At 45.3% G+C, this 27,737-nt stretch overlaps 1 protein-coding gene across 1 annotated transcript in view; it reads right to left on the bottom strand.

The window, feature by feature from the left end:
• Positions 1 to 25,858, bottom strand: part of DHH (desert hedgehog signaling molecule) — a 124,412-nt gene extending 98,554 nt beyond the window's left edge. The window contains exon 1 of the mRNA XM_069758350.1: positions 25,227 to 25,858. Coding sequence (XP_069614451.1) covers positions 25,227 to 25,526 — 300 coding nt within the window. The 5' untranslated portion in view covers positions 25,527 to 25,858. The remainder of the gene's footprint in view (positions 1 to 25,226) is intronic.
• Positions 25,859 to 27,737: the final 1,879 nt, after the last annotated feature.

Here is a 27,737-nt window from a genome sequence, read left to right on the forward strand (position 1 = left end):
GGAAGACTGCTGACTTGACAGATATCCAGAAAGCAGTCATTGACACAATCCACAAGGAGGGTAAGCCACAAAAGGTCACTGCTAAAGAAGCTGGCTGTTCACAGAGTACTGTTTCCAAGCATATTAATGGTAAGTTGAGTGGAAAGAAAAACTGTGGTAGAAAAAGGTACACAATCAACCAGGATAACCGCAGCCTTGAAAGGATTGTTAAGAAAAGGCCATTCAAAAATTTGCAGGAAATTCACAAGGAGTGGACTGCTGCTGGAGTCATTGCTTCAAGAGCCACCACACACAGAAGAATCCAGGACATGAGCTACAAGTGTCAAGCCACTCATGACCCATAGACAATGCCAGAAGCGTCTTAACTACACCTAGGAGAAAAAAAACTGGACTATTGCTTAGTGGTCCGAGGTGTTGTTTTCAGATGAAAGTAAATTTTGCATTTCATTTGGAAATCAATGTCCCAGAGTCTGAAGGAAAAGTGGAAAGGCACACAATCCAAGCTGCTTGAGGTCTAGTGTGAAGTTTTCACAATCAGTGATGGTTTCGGGAGCCATGTCATCTGGTGGTGAAGGTCCACTGTGTTTTATCAAGACCAAACTCAGTGTAGCCGTCTACCAGTAAATTTTAGAGCACTACATACAGCCCTCTGCCGACAAGCTTTTTGGAGATGGAAATTTCATTCTCCAGCAGGACTTGGCACCTGTCCACGCTGCCAAAAGTACCAATGCCTGGTTAAAAAATAACAGTATCACTGTGCTTGATTGGCCAGCAAACTCGCCTGACCTTAACCCCATACAGAATCTATGGGGTATTGTCAAGAGGAAGATGAGAGACACCAGACCCAACAATGCAAACGAGCTGAAAGCTGCTATCAAAGCAACCTGGGCTTCCATAACACCTCAGCAGTGCAACAGGCTGATCGCCTCCATGCCACACCACATTGATGCAGTAGTTTATGCAAATGTAGCCCCAACCAAGTATTGAGTGCATTTACTGAACATACATTTCCGTAGGCCAACATTTTGGATTTTAAAATCATTTTTCAAGCTGGTGTTATAAAGTATTCTAACTTATTGAGATAATGGCTTTTGAGTTTTCATTGGCTGTAAGCCATAATCATCAACATTAACAGAAATAAACACTTGAAATTGATCACTCTGTTTGTAATGACTCTATATTATATATGAGTTTCAGTTTCTGTATTGAATAATTGAAATAAATTAACTTTTTGATGATATTCTAATTTTGTGAGAAGCACCTGTAATTCACACATAGAGATGTTAGGGTATGTGCACACGTCCGGATTTTTCGCGTTTTTTTTTGCTGATTTTCCCGATAAAAACGCTATAAATCCGCATAAAAAACGCTCAAATTATGCATCCTATCATTTAGAATGCATTCCGCATTTTTTGTGCAGATGTATGCGTTTTTTTCCGCAAAAAAAACGCAATCCGCAAAAAGAATGGCCATGCTCATTCTTTTTGCGGATTTTCTGCGGATTTCATGCATTCAGGAAAAAAAAAAAAAAAAAACGCAAAAAATCCGCAAAAAATCCGCGCAAAAAAACGCAAGAAAAACGCGAGAAAAACGCGCGGAAAAAAACGCGATTTTCTGGCATATTTCTCCGGATTTTGTCAGGAAAAAAACCTGACGTGTGCACATACCCTAAATGTATTTTGAGGTCTGAGTACTGGAGATATAAGCTTAGATATAAAAATAGGTAGATATTTGAAGTATAGTGTGAACAAGCTCTTTAGGCCACTTCACAAACATGGAAAATTATCCAAAAGGTCAGCTAACTGAATCTTATTTATTTATCCACCCAGCTTCACAATAGGGCATTGTGCAGGCAATTGGTGTCCATATTGGTTGCAAATTGCTAGCGGTAATATGGGAGCAAATAATGGATAAATAAGACTGTAAATATACTTATCTACTGCCCACCATGGGAAGAGTACTGATGTTCTGACTTACTAACTGGTATGAAGGAGTTTAATGTTTGAAGTCTTATTTTAGGCTTATATTCAAGATTATTGTAATATCTATGGTAGATGTGAAAATCAGAATATAATTTATTATTATTCTAATCGGCTTGAAGACCATGGCCCAATTGCTGAACTGGAGAATTTGGCTGAGGGCTCATTTAGTTTTTCTCGTACAAGTTCTATCCATGTTTTTCATAGCTATAACTCATATCTGTCATAGTCTATGGGGATGTTCACATGTCCATGTATTTTTGTGGCCTGTGTGGTCTGCACAAAATCATGGAGACATCTTCAATTTTGATCGGAGTCTTCGATCAAACTTGCCAATGGAACTTGGATGCCGTGCGTGTGCGGTCTGTTTTTCACTGACTGTTTGATAGGCAAATCTTGAGAAATCTCCAATTGTTTTCATAAGAGAGAAACTAAAACTGACCAAATTCTGATGAAAATCTGATAAAAAAAAAACACTGATATAAAACAGACCAGAAAAATCTTGTTGGTATGAATGGTCATCTTAGGGCTCCTACAAACACGTGTGTGAGAGATCGTCCAAGATTCATCCACAAAACTTTTCATCAAATTTTCCTCTGTGCCCATTTTTTTGCAATAGTTTTCATACATCTACACTAAAAAAATGTACATGATCAAATAGTTTCCTAGGTTTATAATATAAATCTATCCGTAAAAATCAAATAGCACTCGGATGTTGTGTGTGGGATCCATTTCTTTTTTACGCACCTATAGACTTGAATGCGTGAGTCTAATCAGAGACTCGGAAGAAAGTTGTACATAATGTGATTTTTATCTCAAGGACAGGTAGCCTGAGGAAGAACGTTAATAACATGGGTCAGTGTCAGTGTGCTGTCCGTGTGCAATCTGATTGAAAATTGGACAGCACACATACAATTTATACACTCGTTGGCATGAGCCCTTAAAGGGAACCTGTCACCTGAATTTGGTGGGACCGGTTTTCGGTCATATGGGCGGAGTTTTCGGGTGTTTGATTCACCCTTTCCTTACCCGCTGGCTACATGCTGGCCGCAATATTGGATTGAAGTTCATTCTCTGTCCTCCGTAGTACATGCCTGCGCAAGGCAAGATTGCCTTGATGAGGTTTTACATACAGCAATTCTCTATGTCATTTACACATCGTTTTCAAAGGAAATAGTCTTCAAAACTTATATAATATATATATATATATAATAGATAGACAGATAGAATAAAACTGGCAATTCAGAAGCCGCGTAGTGTAAAATCACTGCAGGAGTCGACAGGATAGAAGAGATGGATCACACACAGTAAAAACAAATAGAATAGGTAGATATATAGATGTCAGTGACACATACAATTAGAACAGTGTGTGTGCAAATTACAGTACATGTATTTAATTAATAAAAGATTATTTTTCTGAAAATATTTTCACATGGCGCTCGCATTGACATCAGAAAGGTGAAGTGAGTTCATTGGCTGTGAACTTGCAGGACGTGTATGACGGTACCGCGATCAGGAGAACTTTCTCACTCTCGCGGTGCCCTCACATAGGTAATAGGAGTTCACAGAGAGACACAGCACATGGTGCTCAGTGTCTGCTGGATGACAGGCTGCATGGTAGCATCATGCAACCATGCAGCCTGCCATCTAGATGTAGCAGAGCTAGACCCGTCATGGGACAAATGGATTAGCAGCATCTCTGCGGAAAGGTGAGGAATATTGTTTTGTTTTTTTTAACTCTTGTGCAGATGACGAGGGCATTGGGGGAATGGGTGAGATTGTAAGTATGGTTTAATTAAGATAATTAAAGGAGTCTGTGTCATTCTTTCAATTATTTATTTCATTGTACTATTTGTCACAGACATCTGTATATCTATTCTATCTATTCAATTCTAACCTGTCACGCTGTGGTTATACTGTATGCGGCACATGAATTGCCGGCTTTTCAAAGGATATCGGTGTGTAAAAATCGGACCGCACTCGCATGGTCCGAGTGCTGTGTGATTTTTTTTTCTTGCACCCATTGACTTCTATTGCAGGATGCAATCCGATTTCCAATCGCAGCATGGTGCAATTTTTTTCCAGTGCAATCGCGATCTGATTCGAGCTGGAAAAAAAACCGCAGATGATGACAAAATGATAGAATAACATCGACCCGAATGCAATCCGATTTTTATCGGATTGCATTTGTCTGATTTAATCGCAAGTGGCAATGAGCCCTTAGCTAAACACAAATTTATAGTTTTCATCTATAGTGCGCTTTTTCATGATTTTCATCACTTGTGAGATGGCTTGTTAGTTCTATATAAAGGCAGCAAGCTAGCAAATTATTGCTGATTATTCAATCACTTACATATTTACAAAGGAAAACAGGAATGTTGGCTCCATGTGATAATTGTTAGGGGTCGAGTTCCTGCCTCTGCACAGGGGGAATCTCGGGCCATCTCCGCTGCAGTCTCCCATTCTTCTCCTGCTCAGCAGAGACGTCGATCCCAGCGTCTCGCTCAGTCTGACTCTGTGCTTAGAGTTACTGCTGCATGTCCTGTTTCTCCCATTGAAGTCAGTGCTGGGCAGCGGCGAGCGGACGTTTCTGGGGCTAAGTCCTGCTTTTCACATTCTGAGCATGCCCAGAGTAAGATCTCTCAGTGGAGATCGAGGGTCACATGATCAGATACTGCAGCTAAGGTCCTTGTAGCTGCTAGGACTAAATCCTGCTTTGCACTCTGAGCATGCCCAGGGCGAGATCTCTCAGTGGAGATCCAGGGTCACATGCTCAGGTGCTGCAGCACTCCATTGGTCCTTCTTTGGAAGGTCCTAAACATGCTGCAGCTATTTAAGCCTCGCATGGCCGCACGGCCATGCGCTAGTATTGTCTTTTGTAAATGTGTGTGTGTTGTGAGTGAAAGTCGTTCTTTAAAATCCCCTCCCTATTGTATGACTGCTCGCGGAAGGTGGGTGATTGCTACCTAGCGCCCGACTTAGCCATCAGCACGGTACACACATTACAGCATCTTATTGCTGTGACCGCCAGTGCGGCGCCGTGCGCTTCCTCTGCGCTTTCCTAACCCAAGCCTGGGTGGTTAGTGGCGTCCGCCAGTGCGGCACCGCACGCACTCTCGTGCCTCTAAATATATTCTCTTGGTGTGGTACCGCGGCCCTGTGATTCAACAGGGTTCGCTTTCTTCACACTGGGTGAAGTTAACCCAAGTGTGTATTCATATTGTACCGCCATCTCGTCCGTCTCTACTAGCAGCAGGGTTTTCACCTGCACGGTGGACCTCGGACGGCGAACGCACCTAATACCATTACACCTTAAACTTGGTGCGTTCCGCCAGTCCTAAAATAATACTAGCGCCGAGGTCTGGCTAGTAATGACGGACGATCAGCGTTCACAGCGGTACATCCAGCAGCTGGAGGGAAGGTTGGCGGCTCTTGAGCGTTCAACCTCAGCTGTGGATGTTACTGCTGTCGCTGTTCAGGCTGCAAGTGTGGCTGCAGCTACCTTGTCCACTGCCGCCCCTGTACCGACGCTATTTCGCCTCTCGCTACCAGAGAAATTTTCTGGTGACAGTAAATCCTGTAGGGGTTTCGTGAGTCAGTGCTCAATACATCTCGAGCTTCTGGCCTCTCGTTTCCCTACAGAGCGGGCTAAGGTGGGCTTTATCGTATCTTTATTGTCGGACAGGGCGTTGCAGTGGGCTACGCCGCTGTGGGAGCGTGACGATCATGTGGTGCAGAGTGCTCCGTTATTCCTGTGCACTCTGAAACAGGTCTTTTTAGGACCTCGTGTCACCCATGATACGGCGCTCCAACTGTTGGCATTGACTCAGGGCTCGTCCTTGGTCAGCCATTTTGCCGTCCACTTCCGCACCCTAGCATCTGAGCTGGAGTAGTCGGATAAGGCCCTTATTCCTATATTTTGGAGGGGGCTGGCTGACCATGTTAAGGATGCCCTGGCCACTAGGGAGATTCCCGCCACACTGGAAGAGTTAATAACAGTGTCTACTCGTATTGACCTCCGTTTTCACGAGCGGAGGTTAGAGCGAGCCCAGTGTAGGGAGAGGTTTCGACTGGCTCCCACCTTCGCCAAACCTTTAGAGTCTCCAGTCCAGGCTCCTGAGTCCCATGAGCCTATGGTAGTGTCACGAGCGGGACCTAAGTCCCGGACCGCTCGTGCACTCCAGGTTTGTCATGTTTGCCAACAGTCAGGACATCTTGCCACCAGATGTCTCCAGCGGTCGAGGAAACGTCAGCGTCTAGTGGTAGTAGGTGGAGGTGCACTAGACACGGCGACGTTTGCCTCCAAATTGTCCTTTAAGGGGACAATAACATTAGGCTCTTCCTCCCACTCGGTAGAGCTCTGCGTGGATTCTGGGGCGGAGGGCAATTTTATGTCTTCTGCCTTCGCCCAACGTCACGCAATACCCCTGGTTATGCTACCTCAACCAGTAACGGTACGAGTGGTGAATGGGTCGACACTGCACGCACAGATAACACATCAGACCATCCCTTTTACTCTGTCCATGTCACCATCCCATCAGGAGATTATATCTCTGCTCATCATTCCTGATGATGGGGATGGGGATTGATGAGGTCCTGTTGGGGATACCTTGGTTACGGTACCACTCTCCTCACATCAAGTGGTCCTCAGGCAGAATTCTGGGATGGGGTGAATCATGCGGGGGTAGGTGTCACCGAGAGGGCGTTCAGGTTGCTACTACGGAGGTATCCGCAGATCTATCCTCTCTCCCCAAGCAATATTGGTCGTATGCAGACGTGTTCTCCAAAAAGGCGGCGGAGACCCTTCCGCCCCATCGCCCCTATGACTGTCCGATTGATCTCTTGCCTGGTGCTGAGCCTCCCCGGGGTCGAGTCTATCCATTATCTCTCCCGGAGACGGAGGCAATGTCTCAGTACATTCAAGAGAATCTGGCAAGAGGGTTCATCAGGAAGTCAGTGTCACCTGCTGGGGCAGGGTTCTTTTTCGTGCAGAAGAAGAATGGGGAACTACGTCCATGCATAGACTACAGGGGTATTAACGCTATCACCGTTAAGAACAAGTATCCTTTGCCCTTGATATCTGAGCTTTTCGATAGGCTTCGGGGAGCAAGGGTGTTTACCAAACTAGATCTGCGGGGTGCTTACAACCTGATTCGCATCCGTGAGGGGGACGAATGGAAAACGGCGTTTAACACCAGAGATGGGCACTATGAGTATCTGGTGATGCCCTTCGGGCTCTGTAATGCCCCAGCCGTTTTCCAAGACTTTGTCAAAGACATCTTCCGGGATATGCTTTCCACCTCGGTTGTAGTCTATCTGGATGATATTCTCATCTTTTCTCCAGATATTGACTCCCACCGGAGAGATGTTGGCAGAGTCTTCGACCTCCTACGGGCAAACTCTCTTTATGCTAAGTTGGAGAAGTGTATGTTTGAGCAGGAGTCTTTACCGTTCCTGGGCTATATAATCTCCGCCCAGGGATTGGCTATGGATCCTGCCAAACTACAGGCTGTGATGGACTGGCAAGAGCCCCATTCTCTTAAGGCGGTGCAGCGCTTTATGGGGTTCATTAATTATTACCGCCAGTTCATTCCCCACTTCTCAACTCTGGTAGCTCCCTTGGTAGCCCTCACCAAGAAGGGAGCAAATCCCAAAGTGTGGTCTGAAGAGGTCTCTAGGGCCTTTTCTTCTACTAAGTCTCATTTTGCTAGCGCTCCCATCCTACATCGTCCCGATGTCGATAATCCGTTTATAATGGAGGTGGATGCCTCTTCCGTTGGTGCTGGAGCAGTCCTCTTCCAAAAGGATGCTCAAGGTCGGAAGCATGCGTGCTTCTTCTTCTCCAAGACCTTCACACCAGCGGAGAGGAATTATTCCATCGGGGACAGGGGGTTGCTAGCGATGAAATTGGCTTTCTCAGAGTGGAGACATCTCTTGGAGGGGGCTCGTTTTCCCTTTCAAGTTTTCACAGACCACAAAAATTTGCTATATTTGCAAACAGCCCAGCGGCTAAATTCTCGCCAGGCCAGATGGTCCTTATTCTTCTCCCGATTCCACTTCACCCTCCATTATCTCGCTGGGGAGAGGAACATTCGAGCTGATGCCCTTTCTCGCTCTGTTGTGTCATCTGAGGAGGAGGAAGGAGAGCCTCGGCTTATTGTTCCTTCTGAGAGCTTGAGAACCGTGGCTCCGGTGTCGCTTGAGTCTGTGCCTCCGGGCAAGACTTGTGCCCATAAATTTGCGACCGGAGGTTCTCTCTTGGGCTCATTCCTCCAGGGTGGGTGAACACTTTGGGACAAAAAGGACATCTGAGCTGCTGGCGAGGACGTACTGGTGGCCGCATATGCTCCGAGATGTCAGAGATTACGTTCTGGCGTGTGTCTCATGCGCCAAAAATAAGTCTCCTCGACAACGGCCGTCTGGGTTACTCTATCCCTTGCCGGTGGCAGACAGGCCCTGGGAGATGGTCGGGATGGACTTTGTAGTGGGTTTGCCCAAGTCTCGCGGCTGTACCGTCATTTGGGTTATTACCGATCATTTCTCGAAAATGGTGCATTTGGTGCCGCTCCCACGGTTACCTTCTGCACGGGCCTTGGCAGCGTTGTTCATAAGACACATCTTCCGCCTACACGGCATGCCAGACAAAATTGTCAGTGACCGGGGTCCCCAGTTTGCGTCTCGGTTCTGGAGAGAGCTTTGTCGTCTTCTCAGCATTGAGTTAAATCTCTCTTCCGCATATCATCCTGAGACGAATGGGTTGGTAGAGAGTGCCAATCAGACTCTGGTCACATATCTACGACATTTTGTTTCTGCCAGGCAGGATGACTGGGCATCTTTATTACCATGGGCAGAGTTCGCCCTTAATAACGCTGTAGCCGACTCCACTGGTCAGACTCCTTTCCTCCTTAATTACGGCCAGCATCCGCGGGTTCCTGTGCCTATGCCCGTGTCCTCTGCTGACTCCAGGGTGGCAGACTGGGCAGTGGAGGCACGGGACATTTGGGACCGCACTCAGGATGCCATTCGGGCCTCAAAGGAGAGAATGAGGTCCGCCGCCGATGCACATCGGCGCCCTGCCCCGACCTTTGCTCCTGGCGATTTAGTGTGGCTCTCCGCCCGTAACATCAGGCTGCGTGTAGAGTCCACTAAGTTTGCACCTCGCTACTTGGGTCCCTTCAAGGTCCTTGAACAGGTTAATCCTGTGGTCTACCGTCTGGCCCTTCCTCCACGCCTTGGTATCACCGACACCTTTCATGTGTCCCTCCTTAAGCCCGTATACATGTCCCGGTTTTCGGAGTCATCTGCCGGGACATCGGGTTCGTCTACGGATGATTACGAGGTGAACGCTATTTTGGGGTACAAGGTGGTACGTGGTAAAAAATTCTATTTGGTGGATTGGAAGGGTTATGGCCCTGAGGACAGGTCCTGGGAGCCTGCTGAGCACATTCGGGCTCCGAAGCTCATTGCTGCCTTCGAACGTAGCGAGGCCCAAGGAGGGGGGGGTAATGTTAGGGGTCAAGTTCCTGCCTCTGCACAGGGGGAATCTCGGGCCATCTCCGCTGCGGTCTCCCATTCTTCTCCTGCCGCAGTGGAGCTTGCTCAGCAGAGACGTCGATCCCAGCGTCTCGCTCAGTCTGACTCTGTGCTTAGAGTTACTGCTGCGTTTCCTGTTTCTCCCATTGAAGTCAGTGCTGGGCAGCGGCGAGCGGACGTTTCTGGGGCTAAGTCCTGCTTTTCACATTCTGAGCATGCCCAGAGTAAGATCTCTCAGTGGAGATCGAGGGTCACATGATCAGATACTGCAGCTAAGGTCCTTGTAGCTGCTAGGACTAAATCCTGCTTTGCACTCTGAGCATGCCCAGGGCGAGATCTCTCAGTGGAGATCCAGGGTCACATGCTCAGGTGCTGCAGCACTCCATTGGTCCTTCTTTGGAAGGTCCTAAACATGCTGCAGCTATTTAAGCCTCGCATGGCCGCACGGCCATGCGCTAGTATTGTCTTTTGTAAATGTGTGTGTGTTGTGAGTGAAAGTCGTTCTTTAAAATACCCTCCCTATTGTATGACTGCTCGCGGAAGGTGGGTGATTGCTACCTAGCGCCCGACTTAGCCATCAGCACGGTACACACATTACAGCGTCTTATTGCTGTGACCGCCAGTGCGGCGCCGTGCGCTTCCTCTGCGCTTTCCTAACCCAAGCCTCTAAATATATTCTCTTGGTGCGGTACCGCGGCCCTGTGACTCAACAGGGTTCGCTTCCTTCACACTGGGTGAAGTTAACCCAAGTGTGTATTCATATTGTACCGCCATCTCGTCCGTCTCTACTAGCAGCAGGGTTTTCACCTGCACGGTGGACCTCGGACGGCGAACGCACCTAATACCATTACACCTTATACTTGGTGCGTTCCGCCAGTCCTAACAATAATATTCTCCCTATCATCACCCTGTATAAAAGGCTCTTTATAAAAGGATTAAGAACATAATGCACATAAATTGATAATGATATCAATCTTCTGATCCAATCTTCTCCATAATGTTCAAGTTCAACAGGTCATCATCCATTTATCAGCCAGACTAATCATGATACCGTACTAAGTAATAAAAAATAGCAACACTCTGCAAACTGAATTCTTCAGATTGAAAGATACCTTATTAACATATATCCACAAATAATGCAATCCAGGATGGCAGTGGAAAAGATACAACATTTTAGGATATTTTCTATTTACTCAATCAAATACAGCATGGACACCATATATACCCCACGAGGCATAAACACACAATTTTTATTACATTTAGGTGGTTGTGATAATAATAATTTGGCTCAAAGCTGCAGTAACATCTGCCAACACCTCCGCACACTTCCCCTCCTCTCACCATGCGGGGACGCGGCTTACTCATTGCCTGTGGCCGCGAGAGTATCCTCCTGAGCTGCCTCCTCCTTCTCTGTGCACACCGCTCTGTGCGTCTGCGCAGTCTCCTGCTCTTAAAGGTGCAGCGCACACGTGATAAAATTCCCCCAGCTAAAATATGGCAGGCATTTAGTTAATGTGATCCCATGCAAGGTGTTTCCTTGGAGGCATCTTGTATAAAAAGGCTCCCTCCCAAAAAGGGAAGTGCCTGAGCAACCCCTATAGTTTAGTCTTAGTGGTGTTGGTGTGTGCAACTGTATGTTGCCCAGTCCCCCATCCCTAGTCTGAAAAAGTTATTCCCGTATCCTGTGTTCCCGTTGGCTTAGTATAGTTTGTCTGTGTGCCTGTATCCTAATCCTGCGGTACCTATATCCGTTCTCCTGGTCCCGATGAGGCCAGCTCCAGAACTGTTTCCTGATAACTAGGTGTGTGAACAAGAACCTATCTTCAATATCCAAGTAGTCTGTACAGTCTATCAGTCTCTGTTACCGGCTTATCAGTGACCTCGATCATGTCTCCCTGTGTCAGCGAACTCGATCCCTGGGATCCGCAGCTGCAGTACCGCCGCCTGCCTATGAGTGGTACCTGGGGGCTACCTGCAGCCCAGTCTGTATCCACTATCAGGAGCTCCAGCAAACACCAGTTAGCCGCTTAGCTACGCCCCTTTCTAGGCAGTTCAGGCTCTATGGCACAGTGGATTCATAGCCACATGTGCCACCTGCAGGCGTGACAGCTGCTGCCTGATTTGTTACTGAGGATAATTTTTCTACTTTTCATTTTCAACAGTTTTTTGTTTCATTATATCTTCAAATTACATATAATGATAGCATATAAAAGGATGAACATGAGAGGCTCAATTCATCATTTTTTTTTTCGTGTCAATGAATTCATCATTTGCAGATTTTTTAAATGAATTTATTGCAGCAAATTTTAATTAATTTTTTTCAAATAAAAAAAATGTTCTTTATTTATGTCCCTAATATTTTGTTACTTTTTAGTGTAATTAGTCAATTATTCTGATATAATATCTAAGTATTTCTGCAAAATTACTGGCATACATAAAATCACTCCAGGACTACAAAGAGTTTCATGATCTTCCAAAATCACTGTCTTAGAACAACAGCCCATACTTAGGGAAATCACAGAAAGCCAGCTGCAGCAGAGGAAGAGGAGATCTGCACACCATTAAAGGGCTAATTTCAAATTGTCCTTTGAGCAGTCCAGAACTATACACTCTCCTTTTACTTACTGGTTGTTTGGGGGTGGGGATGGGGGCATGAGTGACAGTTCTGGGGAGAAGCTGCATTCAGCTTCTACACATTAAAGGTCTGTCAGTACTTGCTCTGAGTCACTATATATACATATAGAGATAACAGGGACCTTGAACACGCACACATTTCAGGAAAGTGAGAGCCCTGGTGAAAACTGCTATGGGATGCTGGGTGAAGTGCCAGGGATTGTGAATATACAAGACTGAGCCATGAGCTGAGTGGGGAAAGGGGGGGGGGGGGGGGAGCCGCTAACTGCTATATAGAAATGGGCTGGAGAAAATGTTAAGAGTAAACTTTGCCCCTGGAATGTATAGTCGAGCTCCATGGAAACCAGCTTTACACTATGTAGCGTAAAAACTCTTATTGAAGGTGTATAACAGCTGATAAAAAAAGCAAGTCAACTGCAAACTTGCTTTTCTCATACTGTTTAAATAAAGCAATTTAGTATCTTGAGCATACCTCTTTAATGCTGAGTTCAGACAGCCGTATTTTCGATAATTGTGATGTCTACATGCTCAATGGAAAGCACACTGATTCAATAATAACCCATGTGCTTGTGTATAACAGTGATTATTCACACAGACCAGCAGTCCGTTGGAAAAAAAAGTGCAGAATGCGCTAGTATGTTCCATTTTTTCATACAGACCAGACTAGTGAATGCTGTCGGTGTGTCTGGCTTGTTTCTTTTTTTTCATACAGCCATCAAAAACCAGAGTAAGGGAGTAGCAGAAGCTGCAGCCCACAGCAGATGAGTATTGCAGGCTTGGCGCTCCAGCTTCCATACAATGACACCCAGATACTTTCTGCACCCACTCCTGACGCTCTGCTGTAAGCTGCATTTTCTCGATTTGCAGTCAAGTCAACATAACCAATGTGTGAATATTAAATCAAAGCACAACTTTGAAATCTGCAGCATCTCAGTTTCTCTAGTGGCAAATATGCTTCGATTTGCATATTTTCCCCATAGCTTGGAAAGATATGTGGAAAATCCGCAGATAAAATGCAAGAGCGTTTTTATTCCATTTTTGTAGTGGAAATGAAATAAAACACATTTAATTTGCACAGTTTTATCAAAGCAAGGTTACTGAGCGAAAAAAGAAGTTTCCAAAACTTTTTAGCTTTGCTTAATACATGACACTCCGAAAAGAGAAAAAATCTGCAGTGGAAAAAACGCACTTGAAAATTTGGTTAAAAAAATTGGGAGTAACTTCATGTAGGTAATTGGGGCGGAAATGCACATAATACTCATGGTGGATACCTAAGGCCTCATTCAAGGCCGACGTCAGCACTCGGCGCTCCCAGGCAAGTGTCGGGGCCCTGAGCAGGAGGGGGTCCACTCGCCGTCGGGGACACCATCGTGCTCTGGGGACCCAGTGCCTGTGTCCGCTTTCCAAGGGCCCCGGTACTTGTGATACTTACCTCTCCCCGCTCCACCGCTGTGGCGCCTTCCGCATCTCCTGACTGTGACGTTCAGGTCAGAGGGTGCAATGATGTCACTAGTGTGCACCCTCTGCCTGAACAGTCACTGCAGAGAGCCTGAAGACAGCTACGCTGAGGAGTCCAGAGCAGAGCAGAGCAGCGGCCAGCAAGGAGAGGTGAGTATTTCGTTTTGTTTTTTTAATGTTTGAAGCAATATATGGGGAGCATTATATACTGGATTATTATATTTGGGGCCCATCATACACTGAAGCATCATATATGGGGCCCATTATACACTGGAGCGCATTATATATGGAGCATTATATATGAAGCATCATATGGGGCCCATTATATATTGAGCATCATATGGGCCCATCATACAGTGGAGCATCAAATATGGAGCCCATTATTTATTGGAGCTACTGCAACCCTCGACCTACTGTCCCCTTCCCCATAATCCTGTAGATTGTAAGCCTGCAAGGGTAGGGTCCTCGCCCCTCTGTATCAGTCTGTCATTGTTAGTTTTGTTTACTGTAAGTGATATTTGTATTTTGATGTAACCCCTTCTCATGTACAGCACCATGGAATTAATGGTGCTATATAAATAATAATGGAGCATTATATGGGCCCATGATACACTGGAGCATCATGTATGGGACCTATCATATACTGGAGCATCATTTGGGGCCCATTATATATGGAGTATCATATAGGGCCCAATATATATGGAGCGTCATATGGTACCCATATATATGGAGCATTATATGGTGCCTATTCTGTATGGAGCATTATATGGGGCCCATCATAAACTGTATTGAACATTATAAGAGACCAATTATGTATTGAGCAATATATGAGGCTCATTATACTGTATTTAGCAATATATTGGGCTCATTCTTTATGGAGCATTATATGGGGCCCATTATACTGTATGGAACATTATATAGGGTCCATTATTATGTATGGAGCAATATATGAGGCTCATTTTTCTGTATGGAGCAATATATGGGGCTCATTATTCTGTATGGGGCGCTATGTGGTGCCCATAATACTGTATGGAGCAATATATGGGGCACATTATTCTGTATGTAGCACTATCTGGTGCCCATAATGCTGTATGTAGGACTATACTGTCTGGTTTCTGAGCTACTGCAGAATTTACAATAGATATCACTCATGTAATGGAAGAAATTAAATCTTTGGCAATGTACTATACCTATATTTCTCTGCCGTATTGGTGCATCGTGAATCCTGGAATGTGTTAAAGGGGCCCGACGAAAACCTGGAGCCGGCCCTGGCCTCATTCATACTTCTAATTTTTCAACGTATGAGAAAAACGGACCCATTATTGTGATGAGACTTTGGTCAGTTTGATCAGAATGTGGTCTGAGGGCTATCCACTTTTCTCACAGAGAAATAAAAAAAAAATTTCTCCATATTCTCCATTCTGACAGTCTGTGAAAATCGGACAGAACTTGGATGTCATACAAATGTGGTTTGATTATTTTAATGGACCCATTCACACACACTGCCGATTTTGATCCGGCTCTCAGATTAAGGGCTCGCTCACACGAGCGTATAACACAGACGAGTGCTGTGCGATAAAACATCTAAACATAGTACCCAGTGTTATTCTGATTCATCTCAGATCTGCGACTATTTTCTCATGTTGATTCGGCATGAGAGAACAAGCGCAGCATACTATGAGTGCATCCAAGAATCTGATCGCACTCATCCATGCAAGTCAATGAGTGTGTGTGAATTGGACTGTCATCCCAGTGCAGTCTGATTACTGCGGATGCCGGCAATTCAGGAGATGGAGAAATTACTTTCTCCGTCTCCTCTGCACCTGTGCTGCGATTCTCTCATGTTAGAAAATCAGAGAAAATCAGAGCACAGAGCACTGACACTTGGCTCAATCTCTGACAGACTTTGAGCTGAGTGCGATTTTAATAATTGGCCCTAATTTTGTCGCACGAAGCAACAAACACTCATGTGACTCCTGTCAAAAATTGTACATGTCTCTGATATGTTCCGTGGACTACTCAATCCAAGGAAAAAAAAAATTGGGCATGTGTACAGTCTCATAGAATATCATGAGTACGAGTGCTAGCTGTGAAAATTGACATAGCACTCGTACGTGAAATTCGGAGTTGTGAATGAGGCCTGAATCTCACAAGATCGCACTGCTGATGCCGCTCTAATTCAGTCCACACTGACAGATTGCCTTAGGTTCATGTTCCTTCAACACCAGGCGGTAGAGGTCCCTTAATTGTCACTTTATTGAACAATTATTGTATAAGTTGCCAAAAGTAATAGCGATGACTAAAGGGGAACCAGGCACCTGGGGCTAGACATTGGCACCAAGACTGGTCATGTGGCCAAAGATTGCTATATGCCCCTGCTATATCACAGCATAATTCAGGTGAATGAGACCGTGGCAAAACAAGTCACAAAAAGTTTGACCCAGTTGGATTCTTTAGAACTTGCTTGTTGCAGTAAACTCGGGATGGCAATGCAGTAGCACATCACGATTTTGTTTGCGCAACCTTTGTCAAGGCCAAAGTTGCTCTCTAGTCCTGCCATAAAAAAATACTGCTCAACTGTCAGGAGCAAGAAGCAATAAAAGAAAAAAAGGCCATCTAGCACCATTGTAGTTAAAGGGTTAAAAAAACTTTGACATTTTATTTTGAACACACTTAAAAGTCCTTAACAGACAGTAGTGAGACCGCTAAAGGGGCGCAGCTATTCATAAATGTGATGGGCAGGTGTAGCCAGCCCCTATCTCGTCCATGTCCGCTCATGCCACTTCCTATTGGCATAGCTGGCCTAAACTGTTGCGTAAGCGCCAAATGGAGCAATATGTTTACTCACAAAACTCTGGAGTAAACACTTTAGGGCCGGTTTCACATGTCAGTGGCTCCGGTACGTGAGGTGACAGTTTCCTCACGTACCGGAGACACTGGCACACGTAGACACATAAAAATCACTGCATCTGTTCAGATGTCAGTGATTTTTTGCGGACCGTGTCTCCGTGTGCCAAACACAGAGACATGTCAGTGTTCGTGGGAGCGCACGTATTACACGGACCCATTAAAGTCAATGGATCCGTGTAAAACACGTACCGCACACGGACGTTGTCCGTGTGCAGTCCGTGTGCCGTGCAGGGGACAGCGCTACATTAAGCCCTGTCCCCCCCACTGGTGCTGAATCCGCGATTCATATCTTCCCTGCAGCAGCGTTTGCTGCAGGGAAGATATGAATAATAGTGTTTAAAATAAAGATCTATCTGTCCCCCGCCCCCCCCCACCCCCTGTGTGCCCCCCCCGCTGTTCTGAAAATACTCACCCGCCTCCCTCGTTGGCTGTCGCTGCTTCCTGGTCTGGCCGCATCTTCTCCTGTATGCGGTCACGTGGGGCTGCTCATTTACAGTAATGAATATGCGGCTCCACCTCCCATAGGGGTGGAGCTGCATATTCATTACTGTAATCGTGGTGAGCCGGACAATTGCCCTACAAACACATGTGGATTGGGAAATTATCAATGCCATCAGCCCCCTACATATAATAAACTAGCACCCTGTAGTGTTTTTCATGCAGCACTACAGGGTATTTTTAGCCTTATTTAACCTATTAAAAACCAGAGTGAGTTTTTTTTTTTACAGATGGGAGAAAGAGGGAAATTTTTGAGTTTTTTTTTAAATAAAGGACTTTTGTGTGCTTATTTATTTTAACTATAGAGTTAATAATGGGGGTGTCTGACAGACGCCTCTCCATCACTAACGCCTGGGCTTGATGTCAGCGCCAGTTGCTGACATCAACTCCAAAGCCATTACCCTGATTGCCAAAGCACCAGGGAAATCGGAAAGAGCAGAGGCTAAGAGGCAGAATTGGTGCAATTGTGTCACCATTTCTGGGGTGGCTGAGGGCTGGTGTTATTGAGCTTAGAAGGGGTCTATATCCATGGACCTTTCCAGCCTCTTAAAGGGACACTGTCACCTGAATTTGGAGGGAACAATCTTCAGCCATGGAGGCGGGGTTTTTGGGTGTTTGATTCACCCTTTCCTTACCCGCTGGCTGCATGCCGGCTGCAATATTGGATTGAAGTTCATTCTCTGTCCTCCGTAGTACATGCCTGCACAAGGCAATCTTGCCTTGTGCAGGCGTGTACTACGGAGGACAGAGAATGAACTTCAATCCAATATTGCAGCCGGCATGCAGCCAGCGGGTAAGGAAAGGGTGAATCAAACACCCAAAAACCCCGCCTCCATGGCTGAAGATTGTTCCCTCCAAATTCAGGTGACAGTGTCCCTTTAACATCAGCCTGCATCGGTCTGCTTAGCCTTTGCTGGTTATTAAAAATAGGGGGAATAGGTCCCCCTATTTTTTATAACCAGCAAAGGCAAAGCAGACATCTGTGGGCTGATATGAATAGACCGGGAAGGTCCAGGGATATTGGCCACTTCCAAGCATAATAAGATCAGCTCACAGCTATTTGTTTTCCCTTAGCTGATTATAAAAAATAGGGGACAATGTTGTTGTTTTATTAATTATTCATTTATTTCCTTAACATGGTTATACAGCCCGGGTCATGTTGTCAATAGGCTTTATTCGTCTGACGAACCCATACAGTATAACAGACTTCTGTTTAGAAGTCCGTGTTTGGAGGATCAGCACTGGACACTACATGCCCGGTACGAACCCTGAGCTTTACCGTATGGGCTTTCTCAAACCGTATGGCGGATTGAAGAAAAAAATTAAAAAAACGGCATACTCAGAGAGTAGCAACACAGAATAACAGCAAATGCTGGCCACTTTTGACCTGGTGACATGTCCTCTTTAAGCACATGTTCACCTTTGAACACACTATACACTTCACACACAGATAACGTGTATAACAAAGTTGGGTAACTTTGTAAATACATTGAATTATATTCCAGGTACCAGAGTTGTAACATAGTTTCAGTATAAGATAAATAAAGGATTGAATTTACAAAGCTATAAACTTTTTATATAGACTATATTTTAATATATACTAAAATGATGTATGAAGGTGAAGGAAACCTTTTTTGCCAGTATTCTGATTAAATTTTGATATGAAAACCTATTAAAGGTGTTGTCCGGTTTCAATCAATAAGTCTGTAGTCACGCTGTGTGACTGCAGACTTATGAATCCCCCAGGGCAAGCACTGTGCACTGCGGGGATTCGCCAGTGTCTCAGCCGGGACCGGGGGATATGTATGCGTTATACAAACTCCTGATCAGTGGGTGGGCGGCCTCGCTCTATACAAGTGTATGGAGTGAGGCTGCGTCTACTGGCCAGGAGTATGTATATCTCATACATATTCCACGGTCACAGGTCAGAGACTGGCGAATCTGCGCTTACACAGTGCAGGGAAGCTGACGCCGGGGGACGCGACAGACACCGGAATGTAAGTATGTAGTGTTTGGTTTTTTTTTTAACATTTACAATGGTAACCAGGGTAAATATCAGATTACTAAGCACGGCCCTGCGCTTAGTAACCCGATGTTTACCCTGGTTACCTGGGGACTTCGGCATCGTTGGTCGCTGGAGAGAGCCGTCTGTGTGACAGCTCCCCAGCGACCACACAACGACTTACCAACGATCACGGCCAGGTCGTATCGCTAGTCGTGATCGTTGGTAAATTGTTTAGTGTAACGGTACCTTAAGGGCTCGTTCAGTTTTTCTTGTATGAGTTCTATCCGTGTTCTTCATCTATAGACCTTGCACGTATTATAGCATATGGGACTATTAACATGTTCATGATTTTTGGCTGGCTGAGTGGTCCACACACAATCACAAAGACATGTCTTATTTTGATCCTAGTCTCTGATCAATTTAATCATTTCAGGTCTATGGATCCATGTAAAAATTGTACAGTACTCGAATGCCATCCATGTGCTGTCTGTTTTTCACGCACTATTTGAAAGGAGAAGCTTCAGAAACTTTCAGAATTGTTTTTTCATTTGAGAAAATCTGGTGGCGCTCTGATGAAACTGATCACAAACACTGATTAAAATAGAGCCATTTTTATGTTCAAGTAAAAATTGATGTCTGAATGAGCCCTTATCCATAGGCCACCATATGTATTACAAAATAAATGGGTCAGGCATAATTTAATTTTATGGGCCCACCTACAATCTAATTGACAAACTATTTTAAAAAAAAGTGAGCATGTATGGTCTGAATGGCTCAAAGTCGCTGGTAACAGTTACTATCCCTCTAAGGCCCCGTGCACATGAGTGATGTTCTCGCACGATGGTTTTTTGCGGAATGCACTAGTACCTGTGATATTCTATGGGGCTGAGCACAAGTATGATTTTTTCCCCAAACTGAATGGTCCACAACAAAATTTGGAGACATTTCCAATTTTGATCTAAGCATCGGATCAAAATCGGCAATGCAAGTCTATATGTCCGTGAAAAAATGGACATGACATCTGAGTGCAGTCTGATTTTCATGGACTGACATAATGGAGAAGATGGAGAAACATTTTTTTCTCTCCACCTGAAACCATTTTGATCAAAGTCTGAGGCCGGAGTCACACTACAGAAGAATACGGACGAGTGCTACGCGAGAAAAAAGTTTCTGAACATTTTCCCATGCTGTCAAGTTCACCTCAGGTCAGGCTCTGAGTCTGCGCATGCTCAGACTCACATTCAGAACATAGATACACCACAACAACGCTGTGGAACAGTGCACTCACAAACCTCAAGGGAACTCCCTGCATGTCCGATTTATCCTTTATGAAGTGACTATATGATTAAGACTCGGGAGGAGTCGAAACCTCAGTTCAGTTTCTGGTCGCTTTCTACATTGTGGAATCCTATGTTTAATGTGTATTCTATTAATTCTGCTCAGTGACGTCAGCGGTAGTCGGCCCCGCCTGACCTGAGGTGAACTTGACAGCGTGGGAAAATGTTCAGAAACTTTCCCATGCTAATGAGTTTATGTCCAGTCCGGCGGGGAGGCTGCGGAGGCAGCTTTTCATTCATTACACACAGTGGTTTACAGCCCGGCCGGTAGCATTGGCAGCACTCCCGGTTGTAAACTATTTAACCCCTTTAGATGGATTGCAGCGTGGGACTTGACTGTACAGTGGACAGGTATGGGAGATTGTTGCTCTTCTATTTTGGATTCTTTTTTACAGAAGAACAAGGGCTTCGCTTGGATTGAGAGTGCAATAAAGATGTTAAACCTGTGTGCTTAATTATTTCTTTAAAAAACTTTATTCTTAATGTGTGTATGTATTTTTTTAACCCATTCATACTATTGGATTAATAATGGAGAGGTATGTTATTGAGACCTCTCCATTATTAATCAGGCTTAATGTCACCTTACAATAGTAAGGTGACATTAACCCCTTACTACCCCATATGCCACTGCTACAGGGCAATGGGAAGAGAGAGGCAGATGCACCTTTTCTGGGGTGGCTGGGGGCAGATTTTTTTGGCCGGGGGGGGGGGGCAATAACCATGGTCCCTCTCTAGGCTATTAATATCTGCCCTCAGTCACAGGCTTTCCCTCTCTGGCGGAAAAAATTGCGCGGGAGCCCACGCCACTTTTTTACGTGAATTAATCCTTTAATTTAACACCTGCAGCTCCAAAATTTTACACACACACACACACTACTAACATTATTATTGAGGGACATTTAAAAATCTAACGGATATGCAATGGTTTACTATATGTAAATCATGTGTCATATCCTGTTGGGTTCGGTAACGATTTTACAGAACCCGACAATTGAATTATCGGCTATTCTGCTAACTCTCTATGAAATATAAAGATATATATACTGTATATATATACACAGTATATATATACAGTGGGGCAAAAAAGTATTTAGTCAGTCAGCAATAGTGCAAGTTCCACCACTTAAAAAGATGAGAGGCGTCTGTAATTTACATCATAGGTAGACCTCAACTATGGGAGACAAACTGAGAAAAAAAAATCCAGAAAATCACATTGTCTGTTTTTTTAACAATTTATTTGCATATTATGGTGGAAAATAAGTATTTGGTCAGAAACAAACAATCAAGATTTCTGGCTCTCACAGACCTGTAACTTCTTCTTTAAGAGTCTCCTCTTTCCTCCACTCATTACCTGTAGTAATGGCACCTGTTTAAACTTGTTATCAGTATAAAAAGACACCTGTGCACACCCTCAAACAGTCTGACTCCAAACTCCACTATGGTGAAGACCAAAGAGCTGTCAAAGGACCCCAGAAACAAAATTGTAGCCCTGCACCAGGCTGGGAAGACTGAATCTGCAATAGCCAACCAGCTTGGAGTGAAGAAATCAACAGTGGGAGCAATAATTAGAAAATGGAAGACATACAAGACCACTGATAATCTCCCTCGATCTGGGGCTCCACGCAAAATCCCACCCCGTGGGGTCAAAATGATCACAAGAACGGTGAGCAAAAATCCCAGAACCACGCGGGGGGACCTAGTGAATGAACTGCAGAGAGCTGGGACCAATGTAACAAGGCCTACCATAAATAACACACTACGCCACCATGGACTCAGATCCTGCAGTGCCAGACGTGTCCCACTGCTTAAGACAGTACATGTCCGGGTCCATCTGAAGTTTGCTAGAGAGCATTTGGGTGATCCAGAGGAGTTTTGGGAGAATGTCCTATGGTCTGATGAAACCAAACTGGAACTGTTTGGTAGAAACACAACTTGTCGTGTTTGGAGGAAAAAGAATACTGAGTTGCATCCATCAAAGACCATACCTACTGTAAAGCATGGTGGTGGAAACATCATGCTTTGGGGCTGTTTCTCTGCCAAGGGGCCAGGACGACTGATCCGGGTACATGAAAGAATGAATGGGGCCATGTATCGTGAGATTTTGAGTGCAAACCTCCTTCCATCAGCAAGGGCATTGAAGATGAAACGTGGCTGGGTCTTTCAACATGACAATGATCCAAAGCACACCGCCAGGGCAACGAAGGAGTGGCTTCATAAGAAGCATTTCAAGGTCCTGGAGTGGCCTAGCCAGTCTCCAGATCTCAACCCTATAGAAAACCTTTGGAGGGAGTTGAAAGTCCGTGTTGCCAAGCGAAAAGCCAAAAACATCACTGCTCTAGAGGAGATCTGCATGGAGCAATGGGCCAACATACCAACAACAGTGTGTGGCAACCTTGTGAAGACTTACAGAAAACGTTTGACCTCTGTCATTGCCAACAAAGGATATATTACAAAGTATTGAGATGAAATTTTGTTTCTGACCAAATACTTATTTTTCACCATAATATGCAAATAAATTGTTAAAAAAACAGACAATGTGATTTTCTGGATTTTTTTTTCTCAGTTTGTCTCCCATAGTTGAGGTCTATCTATGATGTAAATTACAGACACCTCTCATCTTTTTAAGTGGTGGAACTTGCACTATTGCTTACTGACTAAATACTTTTTTGCCCCACTGTATATGTGTGTCTCACTCACTATATATATATATATATATAGACTGTATATATATTTTCACGAATATTTGAGGCAATGGATCCATTATATGTCCATTTTACAAGCAGGCGAGAAAATCTCGCCATACGGGTGACATACGGATACTTTGATGCGGGAAATCGCATCCTTGCACTGCACATGGATGACATATGGATCACTGTTCATGAAACATTTGTACGATTCTTGTCCGTGAAAAACGGACCGATTTTTTTTATATGTTGTGTGACTTCAGCTTGATCATGTGGAGAAAATGGTTCTATGAGAGCCTTGTTTTTAGTCACATTGAGAAGTGACTTCCGGTCCACCCAGCAAACACTGGAGTGATCTGGTTGGTCACAACTCCAGTCAACGTAGTGCAGAAGAGGCGCTGTGAACAACAGAAGATGGCGAGTGGTAACTACTTTTCTAACCACAGGAAATATACATTACTCATACCTATCTGGTGGTGAAATAAAAAACCCATAGTGGTCATTTAACAGTGATGTGACTTGCCGCTTGTGGGCCCAATTCATAATCTCCAACAAGGCCCCCAACTATCAAAGTTCTTTAACAGTATGGTTCTCTGTAGAGGAAAGGAGGCGAGGAGAGAGTGGATAGAGGCAGAACTCCTCCTCCCCCTACAGTCCACATAGAATCTTATCAGTGGCAGCTGCCACCTCCTATCTCAGTAATGGGAGAGTCTGTCTTCGCTGAATACAGATTTTATCTCAGAATTGCGAATTTTGATAAAGACAATTCTGTCCAAGAAAGAAGCAGATTTCTCTGATAACATATATTACTATGTTGTTTATTTTCATCTTTTCTATTTATTAATAAAAATTAAGTTGATGGTTACTCTGTGGGATATGTGCCCACGGTCAGTAATTGGCAGTGCTTTGGATGCAGCACATGTCCGCTGCGTCCAAAGCGCTGCTGGCTATTGAATGCAGGTGATTCCGCATGTGTTCATTGTACCGTGTGGAATTACCGCGACTAATATATTGTATGGGTAAGATTTATCTTGTGGAGGCTCGCGTATCCGCAAGATAAATAGACATGCTGCAGTCTGGAAAGACGCGCTGCATGTCCATCTCCGCGGGTGATCTGCGGGCGTCCCTGGATACATAATGGGCATGGGATTTCTTGAAATCTTATCCACTATGCTGTAACATCTGGCCACTGCGGGTTGGACACTGCGGAAGTACACAGTGTCCAACCCGCAGCGTTTACCCTGGTAGGTGGCACTTAATGACATAAACACACCTTAGGCTAAGGTCACATCAGTATTTTGAGCTTTGCATGTATTTTGGAAAATAGAGCATGGCACTTCTTTTCAGCGTTTTTCACCCATTGACTTGAATGGGTGGTGAAAAAAACGCACCAAAAACGCAAGTATCATGTCTTGCAGCGTTTTTGTGCCAAAACTTCATTCTTTGGAATAGAACTTTTTTTTTATACTAAACTTTATCAGCATGCACAAGAGACAAATCTAGCATGCAAAAACCGCACAAAACACGCACAAAACACGCATCAAAAACGTGAGACGAAAATAAGGAAAACATGATTTTTTCTGCAGCTTCTTTCCTGCCATGAGATCAGGTTTTGTTGCAGGAAAAAAAACGCTTAAAAAATGCTGAGTGTGAGCATACCCTGACAATTATGCCTCTGCCAGAGATGTCACTCCAGCAATGGGCCGGAATATATTTCTAGGCGATATTTATTATGCCACTACGGAGGCATCACTATTGGTGGATCAGATTTGTGCTTTTTCCTGCCCGGTCTCGCCATCGGCAAAACTGCAAGATTTTTTGCACAACTTTGACTTGCGCAAATATTTGAAGGTGTTTTACCCCAGAAATGTCCTCATGATTTGGGGCCAAAGTTTTTGAGCCAGTGTATGGCAATGATAAACCTTGTTGTAGCCCCTATCCAGCTCCATATCTGCTGCCACACATTATAATATAATCCTCCTCCTCTACAGGACTAGTCGTGTCCTGAAAGGGTTAATGGCCGTAGTCAGTAATAATGCTATCACAACACATGCTGAGAGGAGCCTGGAGCAGCGAAAAGGAAGAAAGAATGACATCAACGATAATCGAAAATCATCTCACAAGAAGAACATAACGATCGTATGTGCCGCGGCTCTGCGGGCAGCCCTGGCACCTGCCGGGTACACACCTCACTCATCACTCGGTCTGCTCTCGTGTTCTCCTCATCCTTGAAGATGATGTCTGGGTTGTAGTTCAGAACCAGCTCCCGGAACCGCTCGGAATCTCGGCGGATTTTGCCCTCCGTCTTCCCGCTGGCCCCCAGGGTCTTCTCTGGCACGTTGGGCACGAACTGTTTATAGCGGAGGGGCACCAGCTTCCGGAGATACCGGCGCCGGCCCACTGGACCCCGGCCAGGACCACAGCACCTCACCGGGACCAGAAGGAGCCAGAAGCAGGCAACCAGGACCAACCCCCGGGCTGATGGCATCTCCTCGATCACAGCGGCATGGTGGGCATCCCAGCTATGGCACAGCTCTGCAGTGTGATCAGTCGGGCATGGAGCAGGTGAGCCCACATCGGGCGAGGAGGACTGCTGCTACCGGGCACCTGTATGGCAGGACTGCAGCTCATCACTGCCCGGGGCACAGTCCTAGGTAACCAGGGGGCACGTGTGGCACACTGTCCTGACGGCAGAATGATTGGAATGTCAGTGATGTCAGGTTATAGACTCCCCCAGAGAGGTGAGTGGCCACCTGCCACCTCCAGCATGGGCACACGCCTGCCCCCCGTCCTCAGCACAGCATGCCGGCTCTGCTCTCTGCCTGCCCCCGGCCATCGCCTGCCTGATATAGGGAGCAGGACCGGGCACTGTCCCACCCCGGGGCCCGCCTCCAGCCCGTGCCCGGCTCCCTCCAGATCATCCGACAGACCACGGTCCGAAAGTCGCCGCACGCCCCCTCTTGTGGCCAGTGCCTCACCCCTGCCCTTACCTGCAGGCAGTTTAGGTGTTAATTTCTGTTATAAATAGTTTATTGTTAATGTAAGCCATCTCATTGTTTGATTGTTTTTTTTGTTTGTTTGTTTTTATCAGAATAGCAATTTTTTTTTAATTAGTATCATGTATATCATATATATAACGTATTCTTTTGTTTGGAGGGTCAGGGGTTAAAAAAGCTATTTTAAATAATAAGAATAGTATTATTATATTATGTGTCACCATATTCTGAGAGTTATATTTTTCTATTTTTCTTAGGGTACGTTCACATTAGCGTTGCGCCGCCCTGCGTCGGCGACGCAACGCGCGACGCATGTTAAAACGCGCGCAAACGCGCGCAAAAACGCGCGCGTTTTGCGACGCGTGCGTCGTTTTTGACAAAAATCGGACGCACAGAAAATGCAACTTGTTGCATTTTCTTGCGTCCGACGCTAGCGTCGGAAACGACGCACGTGGCGAAAAACGCCACCCAAAAAACGCACGCGTCCCCTATGTTAAACATAGGGGCGCGTCGCCGCTGCGTCGCCGCTGCGTCGCCGACGCAACAGCGGCGCAACGCTAATGTGAACGTACCCTTACTGATGTGGTTGTACAAGGGGCTTCCTATTTGCAGGAACAGCTGTAGTTCTCATTGATATCATTTGGTTTATAAAACAGTTTGATCAGATGTTTTTTAATTTTTGGAGATCACTGCAATGAAGGTCTTATTCACACGAGCGTATACATGGACACGTGCCATCCAATGTTCTATCGGATAGCACTCGGACCAATGTTATTCTATGGGGCAGTGCAGAACTGCTTCCTTTTTTTTTAATACTGATTTGACATGAGGAAAAAATTGCAACATTTGCAGCACAAATCGGATGCCACTCGCCCATTCAAGCAGAGGTGTAGCTAGGGTTTTGGTTCGAGGGGCGAAGCTTCTGAGTGGCGCCTAACCAGGTAACCTTGATTACAGCTGGGTGACGCACCCTAATAGTGGAGGAGAACCTCAGCAGATGACCGCGCTGTTACTGAAGATAATCTTTATTCAAAGACCAACATGGATATTACCGCCATATGGTCAGTGGTAGATACCACTCCTACAGAACATATATCACTGCACAGTTACAGATAATAATCTTTATTTTTAAATAGCGCTAACATATTCCGCAGCGCTTTACAGGTTACACACATTATCATCACTGTCCCCGACGGGGCTCACAATCTAGAATCCCTATCAGTATGTCTTTGGAATGTGGGAGGAAACCGGAGTACCCGGAGGAAACCCACAGAAACAAGTTGTCATGTCGCTGCAAGGCTGCAGTGCTAACCACTGCGCCACCGTGCCGTCCACAAATGTCTTACTGCTGACGTTCTTTCTGATGGAATCGTTCGCTTTTCCCATGTGGCCCAGACCGACATGACAACTTCTCCAGCCAGGACTCGGCTGTAGAGAATATAACAAAGACACGTTTCACTTCTCATATTCCAGCCCCATCACCATCTATTCCCAACCTGCACAAACTCCTCATCCTGCTGATACCCCAATACTGAGCCGCTGCTGCCGTATGTGACCCTATTACTGCACCTGATACCCCAATACTGAGCCGCTGCTGCCGTATGTGTCCCTATTAGTGCCCCTAATACCCCAATACTGAGCTGCTGCTGCCGTATGTGACCCTATTACTGCACCTGATACCCCAATACTGAGCCGCTGCTGCC

Source organism: Ranitomeya imitator, chromosome 3 (genome assembly GCF_032444005.1).
Source record: "Ranitomeya imitator isolate aRanImi1 chromosome 3, aRanImi1.pri, whole genome shotgun sequence".
NCBI lineage: Eukaryota > Metazoa > Chordata > Amphibia > Anura > Dendrobatidae > Ranitomeya > Ranitomeya imitator.